Source organism: Cupressus sempervirens, chromosome 7, assembly GCF_028749045.1.
Source record: "Cupressus sempervirens isolate cs-2001-9-10 chromosome 7, ASM2874904v1, whole genome shotgun sequence".
NCBI lineage: Eukaryota > Viridiplantae > Streptophyta > Pinopsida > Cupressales > Cupressaceae > Cupressus > Cupressus sempervirens.
The window spans coordinates 820,276,209-820,296,950 of record NC_143124.1 but is presented as its reverse complement, the minus strand read 5'-3'; the positions used below and the strand labels follow the sequence as shown (position 1 = coordinate 820,296,950).

General features: G+C 33.0%; 1 protein-coding gene across 1 annotated transcript; it reads right to left on the bottom strand.

The window, feature by feature from the left end:
- Positions 1-19,451: 19,451 nt before the first annotated feature.
- Positions 19,452-20,395, bottom strand: LOC149549911 (glutathione S-transferase U19-like). The gene is made up of 2 exons (XM_089794979.1): positions 20,014-20,395; positions 19,452-19,909 (listed from the first exon to the last, which is right to left on the bottom strand). Exons 1-2 carry the CDS (start codon positions 20,335-20,337, stop codon positions 19,544-19,546), a joined length of 690 nt encoding a protein of 229 aa, XP_089651105.1. The 5' UTR covers positions 20,338-20,395; the 3' UTR covers positions 19,452-19,543.
- Between the last annotated feature and the right edge of the window lie 347 nt (positions 20,396-20,742).

Genomic DNA, 20,742 nt, shown 5'->3' with positions numbered 1-20,742 from the left:
GGTTAACTTATGACCCCTCTCGATGCATTTCATGACAACATATGTCCCTAGGGGCCCTAAGACCGCTAGGGATGCATGTGGTTGGTTCTAATGCATTGAGAGGCATCATAGATTAAGATATGACCCCTCTCGACACAATTCATGACAACCTATGTTTCCTAGGGGCCCTAGGACCCCTATGGAGGCATTTGGTTGGTTCCAATGCATGTAGAGGGGTCATAGGTTAACCTATGACCCCACTTGATGCATTTCATGACAACCTATGTCCCTAGAGGCCCTAGGATACCTAGGGACGCATTTGGGGTGATTCATTGCATCGAGAGGGGTCATAGGTTAACCTATGACCCCTCTTGATGCATTTCATGACAATGTATGTCCTTAGGGGCCTTAGGACCCCTAGGGATGCATGTGGTTGATTCTAATGCATCGAGAGGCATCATAGGTTAACCTATGACCCCTCTCGATGCATTTCATGACATTATATGTCCCTAGGGGCCCTAGGACTCCTAGAGACGCATGTGGTTGGTTCCAATGCAACAAGAGGGGTCATAAGTTGACCTATGACCCCTCTCGATGCATTTCATGACAACCTATGACCCCTAGGGATACATGTGGTTGGTTCTAATGTGTCGAGAGGTGTCATAGATTAACCTATGATTGACGTGTTTCATGGAAACCTATGTCCCTAGGGGCTTTAGAACCCCTAGGGACTCATGTGGTTGGTTCCAATGTGTCCAGAGGTGTCATAATTTAACCTATGACCCTGATTGACATAGTTCATGATAACATATTTCCCTAGGGGCCCTAAGACCCCTAGGGATGCATTTGGTTGGTTATAATATGTCAAGAGGGGTCATAGGTTAACCTATGAGCCCTCTCGATGCATTTCATGACAACGTATGTCCCTAGGGGCCCTAGGACCCCTAGGGATGCATGTGGTTGGTTCTAATGCCTTGAGAGGTATCATAGGTTAACCCCTAGGGATGCATGTGGTTGGTTCTAATGCATCAAGAGGCATCATAGGTTAACCTATGACCCCTCTTGACACATTTCATGACAACCTATGTCCCTAGGGTCCCTAAGACCCCTAGGGATGCATGTTGTTTGTTCCAATGAGTTGAGAGGGGTCATGGGTTAAATTGTGACCCCTCTCGATGCATTTCATGACAACCTATGTCCTTAGGGGTCCTAGGGCCCCTAGGGATGCATTTGGTTGGTTCTAATGCATCTCTTGATTCATTTCATGACAATGTATGTCCCTAGGAGCCCTAGGAGCCCTAGGGACCCATTGGGAATGCATCGAAAGGGGTCATAGGTTAACCTATGACCCCTTTCAATGCATTTTATGACAATATTATATTTAATAATAATATAATATTGTATATTTTAATATAATAATATATTATTAGATTATATAATAATAGTCACACAATATTACTATATATATAATAATAATAATATTTATCATATATATTACTATATTATATTTAGTTATAATTATAATAATTATATTTATAACTATATTATATTTAATAATAATAATCATACATATTACTATAATATAATAATAATTATAATCATATATAATAATAATAATATCAATGTACACACTTCCCTTGCAAATAAATTTCCCTCTAAAAAACTCTAAAGTTTCCCTCTTAAATTTATTTCCTCTCAAATTTCCCTCCAAAATTTCAATTGAAAAATCACGTCCCTGATTGGATATCTGAAATCAGATACCCTATTTAATTTTGGGTATCTGATTGGGCTTGGTATTACCAAGTCTATTTGGTCATACCAAAAAATGTGTTTGAGAAGGGTTTCACTGACACTCAGACTTCGAGCAGCCATCTGACAATGTTATTTTCATCAAAATTGAATGAAATGAAAAGAGTTTTTTTATAACACTCTCGAGACTCCATCAATATAATTTCTGTCAAATTTTGAGTTTGATAAGTATTATTAGTTAATTTTCAATGAGGATGATTGTAAAGTGTGAATTGACATATTGATTGAAAAATAGCTATAACTTTCAAACGGTATAACATTTTTTAAATCCAAAAGTTGCATCACATTCTTTCCTTTGCCTAGTATAAGAATTTTTTTTTTGGTAAAGTTTTCTATTAGTTAAGATGGTTAGACATAGGATTTTTTTTTCGAAAAAGTTTTAGTAGAAAATTCATATTTATTTATTTATTTGGAATAAAAATACCCAAAAATATGCATCACATCTCGGCATGACTCAACTTTTTATATCTATAATTATATTAAAAAAATATTATCATTTGATTTTGATTAAGGTGGTCAGACATACACCTACTTTTTATTTTTGTCGTGAAATTTTTGTAGTACTGCATTAAAATCCAAACTTTTGACCAATCAATTTTTTTTTCTCTAGATAAGCTATAGTAGTTTAGAAACTACTTTCAATTTCCTACAAATTATTTTCTTAAAAAATTTTGATATAAAGTTCAGAACCACTTTAAAATTATGTGTCAAGTTGACATAACCCTGATTTGCTGGTTTCTCACTGCAACTTAAGGCCATAGTTTGGTTGACCATGATCCTACACACACACACACACACACACACACACACACACACACACACACACACACACCTTTAGTTATATTCACATAGTTGATTACATTGAGATTAGCTATAGAACTACAAAAAGTAATCTCATGAATCATTACAAACCATCATGTAGACATTCTACTATAGAGACGTGTTTATAGACCTTTCTATAATTATTAATTTATAATTCATGCATTCATGAACTTGATATCCTAGAATAGCTTGTATATTTAGCCAAGCTGTTGAATCATAGATTGTGTATTTCATTTAGTCCAAGCATCATGAGGGCCTTGAGATGAAGGAAAACATTAATGAAGTCGAGAAACACACTTGCACCATTTTCACAATAATCATTATTTTTTCATGTGTATTTAAAATTGATAGGAAATGTTCAAATTTGTATGAAAAATAATGATAAACTCTACCCATATCTTCAAATAAATTTTATAATAATGGATTTTCTTAACTCAACATCTAATAGTATGGAATAGTTAACCAATCTACTATAAACATGTCTCTAAGTGATGCAAGAGCATCTTGGGTTCCTTTGCAATCATGTATCTTGGTAGCATGGAACTATGTTTGTTTACCCTTGGGTTTGATTTATTTGATAGTTGTTCGACATGCTTGATGGATTATTCTATCACCAAGTTGCTCAGTTTCTAATTTCATTGAGGTGGTTGATTGTTGTTTTCACCAAGTGGCTTGATGTCTTCTATTTGTGGTTTCTCTTTCTCAGTCCCTTCTATCACCGAGCTCTTCAATGTTGGTCTTTGCTTTTTGGGTTGACTATGCATGTAATTTAGGTTATCATTAAAATAATGTGATCTTTCAATGGGAAGCGTGTGGACATATTTTAGGTCATTTCTTTCTCCTATAAAAGATCTAGAAGGATCTTTGAGTTATTTTATCTAATATAAATAGGGACCCATGTTGTAGGTTTTAGATAGTTCTAAGAAGATAAAAGAGTCAGAGTTTGGATGCTAGAGATCGTGGATCTCACATGTATGAAGAAGATTATTCAATTGTTTCATCTCTTTGTAATGGTTGTAAATAGGAAGGCCTCACAGCCTAACATGTATCAAGACTTTCAATGAATAAATGAATCAAATATTCTTTGTGTTCTCTCTCTCCACTGTGTTATTGACAATTGACTAATGAAGATATGTAACTATTGTCATTTATGACAACACATGATGTACATGCTTGTAGAAAACCTTAGAAATAAAGATTGGTACCTAGAAAATTGTCTAAGTATGAAATTGGTTTACACTAGTGTATTATTTTATATGTAAAATGTTTCTAACATCATATTATGACTAGAAAAGTTATATGGAGATAGTATACATGTTGATGATGATGTGCACAACCTTGGACATCAGTATAGATAGTACAGAAAATAGATATTCATGTTTTACTAGTGAAACAAAATAACATAATTAAAGGTAAAGGAATTATTTTATTTACAAAATAATTACTTGACCAATTCGGGATGGCATCCTAGATTTTACTCTAAGTTGGAAAATTATATTGTAGTCTTAGCTAACCTAGTAGAAATTTGTGAAAAGGCACGATATTTATACAAAGGATATGTTGGGAGAAGTTGTGTGCAATTGTATTGTGATAAATGATATGCAAACTTTTTGTGAAGCGATATATGCAAAGTTTTTGAGAACCTGATTTCGTGATCAGAGATCAAGTTGAGGTCAGGGATCAGTCAAGAAAGAGGATACAACATCTATATACCTAAGAACTAATTACCTATTTCAGTAGTGAGATCTTCTTGCATCCATTTCACTACAACTCTTAATAGGGTTGGAATCTCCTAATAGGGATTCAAAGTCTCCTAACAAGGACTCTCTATACTAAATTTTCTCATTGACTCCTAACAGGGTCCATTCTCTAACAAGGAACATATATATCAGTATATTATCTAGTGGATATCATCTCCACTAGGGTTTTCCCTTGGCCAAGGTTTCCCTAGTTAACAAAATATGGTGTTATGAGTTATATTTGTGCATGGTTATTATTACTGATCAACAGTACTTGTTTACTTTCTTATCTATGGTTCAAAGTAATAAATAATATTCAGTTGATGACTAAAGTTTGTAGATTACTGATTCACCCCCCTACCCCCCCCCCCCCCCCCCCCCCCCCCAATAATTTCTATTTCTAACAATTGGTATCATAGCACAGTTACTCAAAAGAGGCTTAAATAATTAAGTAAGATCCCTATGGATATGGAACAATTGATAAAGAATCTTGAATAGGCACTTTGAAAAAAATGATCTTCTTACTAAAGAAAGAGATAAGCTGAAAGATAGATATGAAGACTCCAAAATATACATTGGATAATTGAAGGACAAGATTGAGCATCTCAAATCCAAGCCTGAATCTACTGAATCTATTGATGATGATAATAATTCAAAATTGAAGATAGAGTAGAAGATCCTAAAGCATGAATTGAAGATTATGAATCTAAAGTTGACTTTGAAGAATGATCCTAGCAAAGTTGAATCTAATTTGAAGACTAAAAATTCGGATCTTAGAGCCAATCTAGAAAATATGTCATCTGAGCTTGAAGCATTAAAAGAAGATCATGAAGAACTTTAAAAGTACAACACTATTGTGAAAGGTGAACTAACTCAAAGAAAAGTACAACTTGAAAATCTTTATTCTAGCTGAGAAAAGCTTGATGACTCAATGTCAATACAGAGACCTACCTATGATAAGACTGGTCTTGGTTATTTATTTAACATGTCTGCAAAGAAACCTAAAAGTAGATCAAATTTAAAAGGAAAAGATAAATCTAATGATAAGATTGAATCCAATAAATCTTCTGATAAACTAAAATAAGTTGGACAAGACAAGGAAGCTGAGATATTGGATGAACCAAAGCAAGTTGAATCTCCTAAGAAAACTAGGTATGAATTTAGAATTAAGTGTTTTTCATGTAATGGAATAGGTCATATGAAAAGAGATTGTAAAAATAAGTCATTTAATAATGTTACAAATTTTTTTTATCATAATTGTCATGGTATGGGTCATAAAGCAATTGATAGTAGGAAACCTAAATATGATAATGCTAGAAGGAATAGTAGAATGTCTAGAGATACTAACCCTACATATAGAAGAAGATCTAATGAGAGGACATCGAGAGAAGGAAGACCTTATGAATAAAGAAAGGAGATCATGTGTTATAAGTGTAACAACTCTGGACACATAGCCCAGAATTATCATGCATCTATTGATTAGTAGAATCCTAGAAGCAGAACCCCAGTATGTCAGTTATGCAACAACTTCAGACATGCAGCAAAGTATTGTAGAATGGATAGAAACTTTACAGATAGAAGGAACAATGGAAGAAACTTTAGAAATAGAAGGAACAATAGAAGAAACATCAGAAATGATCTAGAAGGAACCATGAAAGGAACTCATGAACTAGCAAAGATAATGAAGATCAAAGAAATATAGTTAATGAACTTTGAAAAGAACTTAATGAGACATTTATGAAGGGATTTCATATTTTTGAAGAAAAATTAGATGATGCAGAGACAAGAAAATTGAAGTCAATAGTCAAGTTTTATTCAACCAAGTTGAATTAAGCTTGTTTAGAACACTAGAATTTGAAACTTCATTTAGAGATCAAACTATAGGTAGTAAAGTTGGGAAAAGGTGTATCGAGATAAGTTTAGATTCTAGCTAAGCTCACTTGCAATTTGGAGCTTATTGGAACTTGTTACAAAGGAATTAAGAGTTGTTGTTATAATAGAGAAAGTTAATTCTATAACAGAAGATGAAAACTATGTTTTTACAAAGAATTTCATGGAGCAAAGTTCCTTGGAGCATTGTCATGATAAAAGGTGGCTATGGTAAACATTAGGTAGCATTTGAAGATTGAACAAAGATTTTGAGCAAATATTTGATTTCAAAATGTAATTGACAACTTTTTCGCATTTTCAAAGTATGCAATTAATATAAGTTTGAATTGAATGAATAAAATGGAGTACAAAGTTGAGTACCACTTCATTGTGATCACATCAGAAGCGTAGAGCACTCGGAAGCTACTTGTCAAGGCAATTTCAAACTAAAACCTATTTTGGAAACAGGTATTTTGTATTTTGATGTCAAAGGGGGAGAAGATGCATCATAAAATTGTAAGGTAAGGTATGAAATCATATTGAAAGGGGGAGCATGTGTATGATGGATTAGCTATAAAATATTTTTAATGTATTGATGTTGTATTGTTTTGGACAAGTTTTTGATACTTAGCCAAATCTCCCTATTTTGTTGCCATCAATGCCAAAGGGGGAGATTTTTGACAATTAGATAATTAAGATATGATATCACTATCATTTATGGCAACATATGATGTACATTCTTGTAGAAAACCTCAAAAATAAAGATACTTAGCTTTTGGTAACTAGAAAATTGTCTAAGTATGAAATTAGTTTATAATAGTATATTATTTTATATGTAAAATGTTTCTGACATCATATTATAACTAGTGATGTTAGATGGAGATAGTACAGATGTTGATGATGATTTGCATAAAATTAGACATCAATTCAGGCAATACAAAAAAGAGATATTCATGTTTTGCAGTGAAACAAAACAATAGATTTAAAAGTAAAGGAATTATTTTGTTTACAAAATAATTACTTGACCAATTAGGGTTGACATCCTAGATGTTTACTCTAAGTTGAAAAAGTATATTATGGTCTTAGACAACTTGGCATAAATTTGTGAAAAGGCACGATATTTATATAAAAGATATCTTGTGAGAAGTAGTGTGCAATTGCATTGTGATAAGTGATATGCAAAATTATTGTGAAGTGATATATGCAAAGTTTTTGAGAACCTGATTTTGTGATTAGAGATTGAGCTAAGGTTGGAGATCAGTCAAGAAAGAGGATAAACCATCTATATACCTAATGACTAATTACTTGTTTAGGAAGCCAGCTCTTCTTGTAATTGGAAGTGCATGTTTGGGTAGTGAGCTCTTCTTGCATCCATTGTACTACAACTCCTAATAGGTTTGGAATCTCCTAATAAGGATTCAAAGTCTCCTAACAAGGACTCTCTATACTGAATTTTCTCATTGGCTCCTAAAAGGGTCCATCCTTTAACAAGGAACATATATATCAGTATATTATCTAGTGGGTATCATTCCCACTGGCGTTTTCCCTTGGCCAAGGTTTCCCTAGTTAGCAAAATATGGTGTTATGATTTATCTTTGTGCATGGTTACTGTTACTGTTCAACACTACTTGTTTACTTTCTTATGTATGGTTCAAAGTAATAAATAATATTCAGCTAGTGACTAAAGTTTGTAGATTACTGATTCATCCCTCCCCCTCTCAGTAATTCCTATTTCTAATGTGTTTGGTCCTTTCATGTGTTTGATAGGGCTTGTGTGTGTCACTAAGAAATGGTGTCAATAAATTAGGCCACTTAAATTCAACAACAATAATAAAAGGGACATGTGAAAAACATTGTTATTTTCTCCCCTTTTAATCTACACCTATAGATATCCAAATTATTTTTAGGTTTCTTCTAAGTTGATTTGGAAATTATAGATATCCACCAAGACCAATTTAGTGTTTTGGGTCATTTCATCTTTATTGCTATAACAAACATGCAAATTTAGGAGATAAGTTCAAACCTTCTACCATAGGAGATAAGTTGTATAAACAAAATTAAGAAAATAATTAATTGTATTGTTATTAAAATTATAGTGTGCAAACCCTTATGAGACACTCACACCATATTGAATTTGTCTTCCAATAGAAATCTAAAGTGTCTACTTGAAATTCATTCTAAAAGATAATTTTGGTTCTTTGTGTAATGATTGACTTTATATAAAAGTTTGCATGGGAAAAGGTCTAAAATTGTTAAATGTTTTCAAAACACTAATTTTAGGAATAACATACATAATTGATATGTATGGGAATTTTCCTATAGTCTTTAGTGTTTTGAATCACCCAATGTAAATAGTTCCTAATCAAATAAGAATACAAAAGGATAACTCCACAATCCACTTATATTGGCCTAGGACTTTTGCTCAAAAATAATTTTAAAAAAAAAAATTCAACTATAATTGCCTTCTCTAAAATTATAAATAAGTTTTATCAATTTTAGATCTATGAAAAAAATTTAATAATCTTTAGAATGGATTATATGTTCAATATTGGAGATCCCTTACATTAATTTTTTGAATGAGAATTTCCAAATTAACTAGCCCGTGCAATCAACATTACCTTCCACCCCATGCATCTCCAATACCAAGACTCATAAAACTCCATAGAAAAGAGGAGTTCCAAATCAAGTTTTGTTCTTATAGAGTCAATGTAGATTGGGGAAAATGTACAAGTAGTCACCATAGTTAAATTTATACACCCACAGAGAGCCTGGACTCTATGTCAGATTTGGATGACTTTTTTTTGTCTCTTAAAGTAACTTAACTATTTGAAAAATATTCTTTTCTGCTTAGATGGGCAGTAACAAGGCTCCCTTTAGAATTCATTAATCATATAAGGATGAAACCAACCATTTCAAAGTGTTTACAATAACCACTCACTTAGACAACCAAAAAGTTTGTACAACTAATCTAATGCTTTTACACAAATGTCCCAATAATCATGCAAATTTTTAATAAATGCCAATAATGGTCTACTATTGGTACCAATGAACTTGTACAATTGATATAATTACTAAATTTAAAGTCATTTATGATGTTTATACATCGACCTATAGGGGTTAGAGGTCCTAGATACAAGGGTTAAGGAATAAGTGCAAAGATGCCAATTGTAGCTAAAAAGTTGTCATGACAACATTTGCAATTATTGTGAATTTTGCATGCAACTTGGTTACCTTGGATTTCCTTAAGGATAGGGAGTGGGAAATAGAACAACATGCATAGAATGATGGAGATAACATATTATGGGAGCCAAGTCTTGAATCTAGAAGAGGGGAGTGATGCATTGTATTATTTTGGGGGGTGTGTGGAATAGAATTATGGACAGTGTGACAACAACATATCAAGCTTTTGTGTGAACAATACCATCTTAAACTATTGAGTGTATGGATAAAATGATTAGATCATGTTCTAAAATGCATTAGAAGACTTTTTCATTTTATAAGTTAAGGTTCTAGATTAGATTTAGTGTCTTTAGTAATTTTTTTTAGTTTAGAGTAGTCTACTGGTCTATGTTAGGCATATTTAGGAAAAATGGCTCCCACATGAGATTCAACCATGGGAACTAAAAATAAGTGGTTGAATATTCAAGTGGGGCCTCTATAATTTTTTAAATATGAAGGAAAGAGACTAGAGGATTTGTGCTACTATTTTAAATGTCAAGCCCTACATGAGCTAGGAAGGTCTGGTTAAGGGTTTGCCAATGTTGAATCAATGATTTCATGTAAGGGATAGAAGTACTATATAGAAAATGTATAGTTATAGGAAGGGGATAGTCATACCTTGACATATCCTAGAGATTGAGGTCTTACCAATCCATTTAGGCAAGTTTTCAAAAAAAAATTGTGGTCTAGTCCTAGAAAAATAGGCTTTTTAGTCCTGTTTGACCTATATAATAGGAATCACTTGTATGGATAACTTATGAGTTCAAGACCTAAAAAATCTCTTAGATAATCCAAAAGGGTGTTCAAATATGGAGTCTATTTTTCAAGGTGTGTGGAGAGTTTTTGAAAGAAAGAGAAATTAGTGGATTACTAGGGCTAATTGGAACTAGGCCTAATTAGGCATCTTGAGTCAAAAACTTGAAATCATTAAGGAAGAGATTTAGAGATCTTTCCAAATGGCCAAGTGAAGTGGTTAATAAGCGATTGAATCCAATGGCCCTCACTTTATTGCTTTAGCCTGAGGCAAACTCTTTAATCTTCACGATGTAGTGGGAGCCATAGATCTCCTTCCACCTAGTAAGTTGTGGGCCCAAATCATTAATTCATCCTAATTGTCCAAAAAAGCTAAGATAGAATGAACCTAGTCATGTTTCAGGCCTAAATGTTGAACGACAAAAAGTTTTGGAGAAAGTATCCAGAATAATGACACTTGACAAGAACAAATTTCCACAATTAGATAAAGTATGAAGATGCATATTATGGATTCGGTTGTGTGTCATATTGTATGAAGATTATCTTTTTATTTTCACCTTCTTTTTTCATTTAATTTTTAGATTATTAAATTTTTTATCTCATTTTTTCTTTCAACCTCCTATTGTTATCTCTTTATATATGCTTACATTTTTTAGTTATATATATATATATATATCTTTATGGTGTGGCTTTGATATACATACTTTGTTACGTATATGTGAGTATGCATTTATACGTGCATATAAACACACACACACACACACATCTTTAGATATACATATATATGTATATATATGTATGTATGTATATATATACATGTATGTATACATATATATACATATACATGTATATATATATACATATACATGTATATATATATACATATACATGTATATATATACATATACATGTATATATATACATATATATGTATGTATACATATATACATATACATATACATATATATATGTATATATGTATACATATATATATATGTGTATATGTATATATATATGTGTGTATATGTATATATATGTATATGTATATATATGTATATGTATATATATATATGTATATATATATGTATGTATATAGATATATATGTGTGTATATATATATGTATGTGTATATATATATATATGTATGTGTATATATATATATGTATGTGTGTATATATATGTATGTATGTGTGTATATATATATATGTATGTGTATATATATATATATGTATGTGTATATATATATATATGTATGTATGTGTATATATATATATATGTATGTATGTGTATATATATATATATATATATATATATATATATATATATATATATATATATATATAAGTGTATATTTATACACACATGTATATAATATGGGTATTTGTTTCTTATTCCTCGTATTGTGCATTTATTCTTTATTACTTATTTCTTGTTTATTAGTATTATGATTTCTCTCTTTCTCTCCACGTTATTGTTTTATTTCCATCACTTCTTTTAATAATTTCTCTACCTCCTTTTGTTTTGTTCCTCCTTGTTTAATTTATGGTTACTATCCTAGTGGTGCCTTCTATCCTTCTTTTCCTTTGTATTTGGGTTGACTTTTTCCTATCCCTTGGTTGAACTTGTCTCTTTGATCTTCGTGTCCATTTCCTCCTCCCACCCAGGCTCTCCCTCTTATATTCTATTGTGGTCTGCAACTTATTTTTCTCCTCCAGCTATTCATATCTTGATGATGGATCACAAAGTGTGATTCAAAACATTGATGCAAAAATATGGCACACAATCGAATCTAGAATACACATCTTCATAATGACACTTGTGTACACTTAAATCCATATTGAGCCAAAAATTAAAAGGATAAAAAAAAACTTGAAAAGTCATCCAAAGATACATCCATGGACGGTTAAGCATAACATCATATGGTCAAATCTGAAGCTTCCCAGAGTAACAATTTTCTACAAAAGGCCATGTGTCAAGAAGAGTCAACCAAGGTTTGACTAATCTTGGAAAGGGCCTAATTTAGATTAAAATATATGAGTATTGTATATCAAAATAAAGAGGAAAGATGAGAGATTATTTGTACCAGCAATAGGATGAGATTTCAAGTGAACACTTTTCATGTATAGATCAGATCTGGGATTCCTCATTCTTCTGCATATTTCTCTTCTTTCTCATTGTAGAGGGGTTGGTTCCTATCTATTGAGTAGAGCTAACAATATCCTCATTCCAGGTGTCATGGAGATGAAGAATGTAACTGATGTAATAAAGACCTACAAAGCTAAATCTATAACTCTAAAGAGGAACTGATGCTCTGTCAAAAGCATTATATTCTCCCTGCAAGATGTGAAAAGTGTCACCCCTTCTTCCTCTCTCTTTTTCTAATATTTTGGCCATAGTTGGAATTCTCTTCATAGGCTAAGGCTTTGTAATAGATGATTGATCAATCAATCCTATTTTTAGAACATGTCTATGCTCTGTATGGTAATCATGAAATGTAACTGACTAGTTCTAAAGGGCCTATAAATGTAAGTTTTTGAAAAGTAAATAACATTGGCAAAATTTCTATTGGGCAAAACCCTGTAGTTGGGACTGGCGTGTGAGACTCTACGTCCATATTTTAATTCTATCATTCATGTTAGTCTAGTTTTAGTTCTTGTATGGTGCTTGGAATGAAATGTAATGTTAATGAAAGTTGTGGGATTACAAATAAACTAAGTTTTGTCTCTTTCTCTTTAGTGGTTATAAGCTTTATTTCCCTCATTTATAATATTATCTCATTTCTTGTGTTCTATACAAGTTAGTACGTGTGTATTTTCATGGCTATGTGAGGATTTCGACATTTGGTTGATGTAAGATATTGAGTAGGAAGTAAGTAGTTGTTGAGAAATCTTAGTAATTTGGGCAATTTGGGTATTGTTTAGTTGATCATACTTTCTCTTCTTATGTAGTATGCATTGTTGGATAGTCTTCCATTGTTGCATCTTTCATTCAGTAGATTGGATAAACTAAATTTAGGTGTTAGAATAACTTAAAAGTGGCTTATGTGCATTCATAGTTGTGGAGATTATGAGTCATCATCTGAAATCAACCTAGATTGTTTGATTTGTTGGGAAATCTAGTCATACCTCTTCTATTCTTTGATTAAGAGCATACCCCTAGATATTGTTGATCTACTAAAAACAATATTCATTGCAAATTTTTGCACATAAGGGAGTTGTACCTTTCAATTCAGGGGTCCTTGAACACCTACATTGACCCATTCTATTGCTAACTAGTTTGTCTTTCACTACATTGGGCACATTAAGAGTTATGGTATAAACAAAAATCCAAGGAAGACTAATAGTTAACCAACAATTTTTGGTGACTTTGTCAGGGATTTGAATCAATGTCTAGTGCTTGGGTTTTCATTCTTAGAAATCAATAGGTTCCACCCCCAGGATGGAGGATGGTGACTTTGTATGAAGGAACTACTTTCTTTGGTCTAGGAAGGTCCAGTGTAACTCAATGGCCATGCCAAATTCAAAAATTGGGAGAAGACCAAGGCCTAAATGCATGCTCCAAGAACTCAACGAGACTATTCATAAGTTTTTGCAAGAGCTCATGGTTCTATATAAAGCAAGCATCTCACATGTCATCCAAATGAATATCAACATTGAAGATGATCATGTTTCTACATCCCTATGGGAATGTGTGTATACCAAATTCTACAAGTTGAATGACACGCAAAGAGGGGAGTCAAGGTTGAAGCAAGAAAGGTTGAAGCTCATTGCCACTTTCAAAGAGCTCCATGCCATGGATGACAAGGTGCTTCGTGATCATTTTTCCCAGTATAGAGAGAGTATGTCCTACGCAGTCTGCAAAAGCATCAGTATTGAAAATGATCACATGTCAAAGATGTTTTGGAACCACATCTATGCCTATTTCCATAAACTAAGGATTTGCAAGAATGTGGAAGAAAGATGATGAAGCAAACATAGATAGTTGAACATGAAGGACTCCTGGTAAAGTCATCTGATTACATCCCTGATAGTTTTCCAATGTTTGTTGACCAGGTGAGCATTGTAGATGCTCTAGAAGAAAAAAGCAAGTCTTCATTAGATGCATCTAATGAAGAAAATCTCAAATCAAAGGTGGATGATCATCATCCTATCCTAAAGTGTCCATTCCATGATGAGAAACCAAGAGGCAAGACTTCAATATCTGTTTGAGAGATGTGCAAAGAGAAACCCATGAAGAAATCCTTCTAGTATGAAGAGGAGCTCCAGAAAGATAAGGTAATGCTTCTCACTAGTAAGAAATCTTCTCTTATGCAAGATTTTATTGAAGAAGGAAGTCTTGTTGTCAATTGCCAGTCTTTGGACACACACACACACACACCTTTAGTTACATTGACATAGTTCATTACATTGAGATGATCTATAGAACTACAAAAATTAATCTCATGAATCATTACAAACCATCATGTAGACATTCTACTGTAGCAATGTGTTTATAGACCTTTTCCATAATTATTAACTTATAATTCATGAATTCATGAATTTGATATCCTAAAATAGCTTGTATACTTAACCAAGCCCTTGAATCATAGATTTTGTACTTCATTTAGTCCAACCATCATGAGGGCCTTGATATGAAGAAAAAAATTGATTACGTTGAGAAACACACTTGCACCATTTTCACAATAATCATTATTTTTTCATGTGTATTTAGAATTGTTAGGAAATGTTCAAATTTGTATAAAAAATAATGATAAACTCTACCCATGTCTTCAAATATTTTCTATAATAATGGATTTTCTTAACTCAACATCTAATAGTATGGGATAGTCAACCAATCTACTATAAACATGTCTCTAAGTGATGTAGGAGCATCTTGGGTTCCTTTGCAATTGGTAGCATGGCACTGTGTTTGGTTACCCTTGGGTTTGATTTATTTGGTAGTTGTTTGACATGCTCGATTGGTTGTTCAATCACCAAGTTGCTCGGTTTCTATTTTCATCAAGGTGGTCAATTATTGTTGTCACCAAGTGGCTTGATGTCTTTTGCTTGCGGTTGCTCTTTCTCAGTCCCTTCTATCACTGAGCTCTTCGGTGTTGGTCTTTCCTTTTTGGGCCGACTATGCATGTAATTTAGGGCATCATCAAATAATAGAATCTTTCAATGGGAAGTGTGTGGAAATATTTTAGGTCGTTGCTTTCTCCTATGAAGGATCTTTGAGTCATTTTATCTAATATAAATAGGGACTCATGTTGTAGGTTTTACATAGTTTTAAGAAGATAGAAGAGTCATAATTTGGATGCTAGAGATTGTGGATCTCACATGTATGAAGAAGTTACTTTAATTGTTTCATCTCTTTGTAATGGTTGTAAATGAGAAGGCCTCACACCCTAACATGTATCAAGATTTTCAATGAATAAATGAATCAAATCTACTTTGTCTTCTCTCCATCCACTGTGTTTGGTCCTTTGATATGTTTGACAGGCCTTGCACATGTCACTAAGAATTGATGTCATGAAATTAGGCCACTTAAATTCAACAACAAAAATAAAAGGGACACGTGGAAAACATTGTTATTTTCTCCCCTATTAATCTACACCTATAGCTATCCAAATTATTTTTAGGTTTCTTCTAAGTTGATTTGGAAATTATAGAGATCCACCAAGACCAATTTAGTGTTTTAGGTCATTTCATCTTTATCGCTATAACAAACATGAAAATTTAGTTCACCTATTACATGATTTGGATACTTGTAATGATTTCAAAGGTTGCATTTATTTCACCATGGCTATGAAATTCATTTTTATCTATGTTCTCATTTGAGATGCAAATTTGTTTTGGAGTATAATAGTTAGTATCTAGTTACAATGCCAAAGCAACCATTAGATAATATTTTAACTATTTAACTTCCTCTATTGAAAATTGTCTATGAGTATGGCAAAAATAAGTAGAGAATACGATTTGGGTAGTGCAATGATTTTTTTACCTACCAACATTAATTTTTGGTGTGTAGGAAAATTCCTTTGAGAACTTTGACAAATTGCTAAGAAGCATTTCAAAGTGTTCCCAATACCCATTCACTTAGACAACCAACAAGTTTGTACAACTGATCTAATACTTTTTCACAAATGTCCCAATAATCATGCAAATTTTACATAAGTGCTAGTAATGGTGTACTATTGGTACCAATGAACTTGTATAATTGATCTAATTACTAAATTTATTTTTTCAAAAAATGTGTGGCTATTAGCACATGGGCGATTTTCTAGAGGATATTTTAGTTTGTGAAATGTAATGTACGACTATTAGAACACGCTTGACTACAAGTACTTTTTCCATAGCCATAAAAAACCACTTCCCCAACTCCAAAGAAAAAGGTGGAAATCACAACCCTAAAACTAAATATTTTCAATTAATGAGTTGAAAAGGTACATTTTTCTATTCCATAATCAAATCCTCTAGGACTACAACATCTTGTGAAAGAAATTTCTAGTACTTCCACAAAAGATTTCATATATCTTAACATTCCTATCCTATGAACACCCATGATCTCTTGGAGTATCAGTATATCAGGTTTACCAAGCAAACCCATTTAACACAAAGTTGTTTGTCTACTATAACTTCCCATGCCATGTGTATTTAGAGAAATAATTAACACAAATAAAAAATCTCTACAATTTTTTCTATCAAGTCATCATAACAAAAACATCCTTCAACTCCAACCCTAAAAATAAGAATAATCCATTGAGAGAGTAGAAATTTTAGATGATTTAGAAATTAAAGAATGAATGGCAAGAAGGTTATAGTACCAGTTTGAGTTCGTACTAAGTAAATAAAATTCTCAATATTCTTGAGAATGTAAGAAGACCACGTCTTAAATAATAATCTTAGGTTAAACAATTTTTGTTTCTCTCTTTAAATCATATAAGATATTTATTATCTGACTTGTCTTGTGCTTCAACAAGGTTTGAAATAAAAATATGTTATCAGTAGTTATGAAAGTGACCTCTCTTAAAGGAGAAAATTAAACTTGAGAAAAATAAATCAACTTTGACAAATTAACATTTTTAATTTAAAAACCCCCTTTTTTAATAAATAATATATAAGCATCAAATCAAAATACAACTTGTTTCGTCCACTGATCAATTAACATATGTAATATCGGTGCTTTTAAATACATGCATTTCTTGCTAGCCTCATGGGCACTCCTTTCATTTTCACATTAATGTAAATCCTTTGAATTATGAGGCCCTCTCAAGATTCTCTTGTTGACAACCATCCACACAAGTATATTGGGTGAGAGATTAGGAAGCTTGGATTTCATGTTTATCAGCTTTGAACAACTCTCAAAAGAGAACTAATGAAAGCATAAAGTTCTTCTATTTTAGGCATTTGATTGAATCGATTCTGTTGGCTATAAAGATCTCCATTGTGCAAATCTTTTGAACATCTTGCGGATCAATTTTCGTCTATATGGACTCTGCTGCATTAGTTTGAGGTGAATTTTAGTTAGATTTTATAGGTAGATTGTATGAATATCGATATTTAACATAAAAGCCCAAATCAGAGAACGACTCAGTGTTTTTAGAAATTATAAAACAATCTCACTCTTTGTCTTTGATTGCATCTATAAACCCACATACTTTGAACTTTAAGATTTAGGGACTGAAATATTGAATGGAGAAGCTCAATGTAAGACAACTTCCATTAATTTTTGTTTACTTTAAACTTTGAACTTAGCCAGATCTACACATAAAATTGTCTTGTGAAATGTATATTCTAAAGAATCTTTGAATTCAGTTGGAAGATGAAGAATATTTGAATAAATTCAGCCATGAAATGAGGAATATTTGACTATTTCAAATTTGGAAATCCATTTGTTATAAAGTTTAAGGTAGATATTGGATCTGAGAGTGTAAGAAATGTCATCAATTTCTACTACCATATACTTTTTCAATACTTTAAAAAGAGATAGAGGAAGGGCACACTTAGAAAATAGTTAGGAACCCTACATCTATATGGTAGAAAATAATTTTTTTGTTTTTATTGATCTTAGATTTCTGAAATTTGTGGTAAGAGATAGAAAAGGATAGATACATAAAGGGAGAAAGTAGAGGTACTAGGATAGAGATGGAGAGAGAGAAATGGAGTGAAGTGGGAAGGGAGAGAGGGAAGATAGGAGAGATATTGAATGTGGTTGATACTAAGAGATAGAGAGAGAAATAGATGGAGATGAGAAGACAAAGAGATATACCAAAGAAGAGAGAGAAGTGGAGAGAAAGGGAGAGATATGTTGAGATAGGGAGAGGTGTAGAGGGAAGAAAAAGAGAGAGACGCATATCTAAATGGAGATTGAGAAGCAAATGAGTATAGAGAGGAGAAGGAAATATAGAGGGAGAGAATGGAGATGGAAGATATTAACATATAAAGAAGAGAAAATGAGTAAGCAATATATATAAAGATAAAGATAGAGGCAGAAACATATATTTAGAGACTGAGGTAGAGATGGGGAAATATATAGGGATAGAGAGTAATGGAAAGCTAATAAGTTAAACATATACATATCTAGATAGATATAGAGATAGAGGGAGGATATAGAGAGAGATGGGGGAAGAAATATGGAGATGTGAATATTTAAAGGTATAGGAAGGGGGTGATGGAGAGATGAACATACAGTGAGAGGATGAGAGAAAAATAGATAGAGAGATAAAGATAGATCAAAAGGTACAGATAGAAAGAAATCAGAAGAGATAATGTCGAAGAAGGTATAGAAAGAGATATAGATGGTGAGATAGACTAATAGAGAGATGAATAGATAAAAAGAGGATGAAGGAGAGAGACAAACAATAAGACAAATACTTAGATAACGGTGTACCTATTGCACACCAAGTATATGTAATATCGGTGCTTTTAAATAATGTACACGTTTGTTCATTAAAAACAGGGTGGTCGTAATTTCAGAGTCAAGACAGAAATAGGGGAAGCCAGAAAACGAACAATAAAGAACCTAAAACATTGACAACGCAAGCAGATCGAAAGAATAAAGAAGGCTCCATGGGGATTAAGATGCAAATGCACAAGATATGAAGAATCAGATCATAAACAGAAACACAACATTAAAATCCCTCAAAAGGATCCCCGCTAAACGAGCTCAGGAGCAAATCAAAGGCACAAGCACTGGACACTAACATTTATTGCTCTGCAACCTCTGAAATCATTCCTTAGCTCCATTTTCGCAAATGCAATACTTTCAGAGTCATACACATCACGAAAATATCAGAATAATTTTTATTGGAGTTTAACATTGAACATCAAAGATGTCTTATTACATTCTACTACATAAGTCTTGCATCATCATTAATTTGATCTGGACAATGCTTTCTTCCTTGACTGAGTGAAATATTCATGGGCTGCTTCAACAGTAGGAAGAATTTTCACAACACTTTCTCTTTTCGAAACTAGTTCAATCCAACAGCTCAAATGTGGGCATTTCTCCAAAGGAATGCTGAATTCTCCAAAAATTTCTGTAGAATGCCACAGGAACACATAAGGAACAAGTACAATATCAAGATAACCAAATTTATCTCCACCCAAGTACGGTTTCCCGCCTGAGATTTTTGGTATCGCCTCTTCAATCAAAAGAAGTGAATCAATGAACTCTTTATTGGCGATTTTCTGGGATTCCCCCTCTGTCACTATAACTCTATATCCAGCATTCCAAAACTGCCAAAAACAAAAAAACCAATAACATAAATTTATAAGCACTTGAAGATAACAACTCCATAGATAAGAACAAGAAGATTTAGGATAGTTAATCAAAACCTTACCTTGTCGTCTATGAAATGGGCCCAGAACCTGGCAGTGGCTTTTTCATATGGATCTGTGGGTAGAATAGTTGAAAAAGAAGAGTAGGTTTCATGTATATATTCAAGAATAATCAGAGACTCTGACAATGGCTTCCCTTTGTGAATGATTGTGGGCACAGACTTGTAAATGGAATTGGCTTGTAAAAGCTCAGGGCTTTTGTTGTTGAGATCCTCTTCTTGTGTGTCATACGCCACACCCAACTCTTCCAATGCTATCAACACCCGATTGGCATAGGGACTCACCCATAGCTTTAATACCTTCATTTTCTCCTCTTGGCTGCTCATTTCTCTTGATCACTAATCAGTTCCTCCTCTGTAAAATGTATGGAGAGAGATGAATTGAAATGGTTGTTTCCATTAGTATATATAGAGAGACGGTGTAGAAGCAAAGATGAAAAGGTCTTAAAGCTCTCGCAAGCGCTGACGTCTTATTCCACCAGGAAGATATTTGACTGGACCAACACTTGCTTGGATCATCACTTGCGTCATCCGAAGGGCTGGGCTTAACCAGCACACTCGAAGCTTTGACCGCTTCGATAGCTGGTGTGGGCTCAGTTCCTTTCGCCGTCCGTCGCCATTCAGAAAGTTATCGTTGTTAATTATTCAAAATTCAAACAAATCGGTAGTGCCAGGCGGGGCTATTTGCCAGAATTATCTCGACGAGCGCCAGGAGGAGGAGCTGGGGACCAG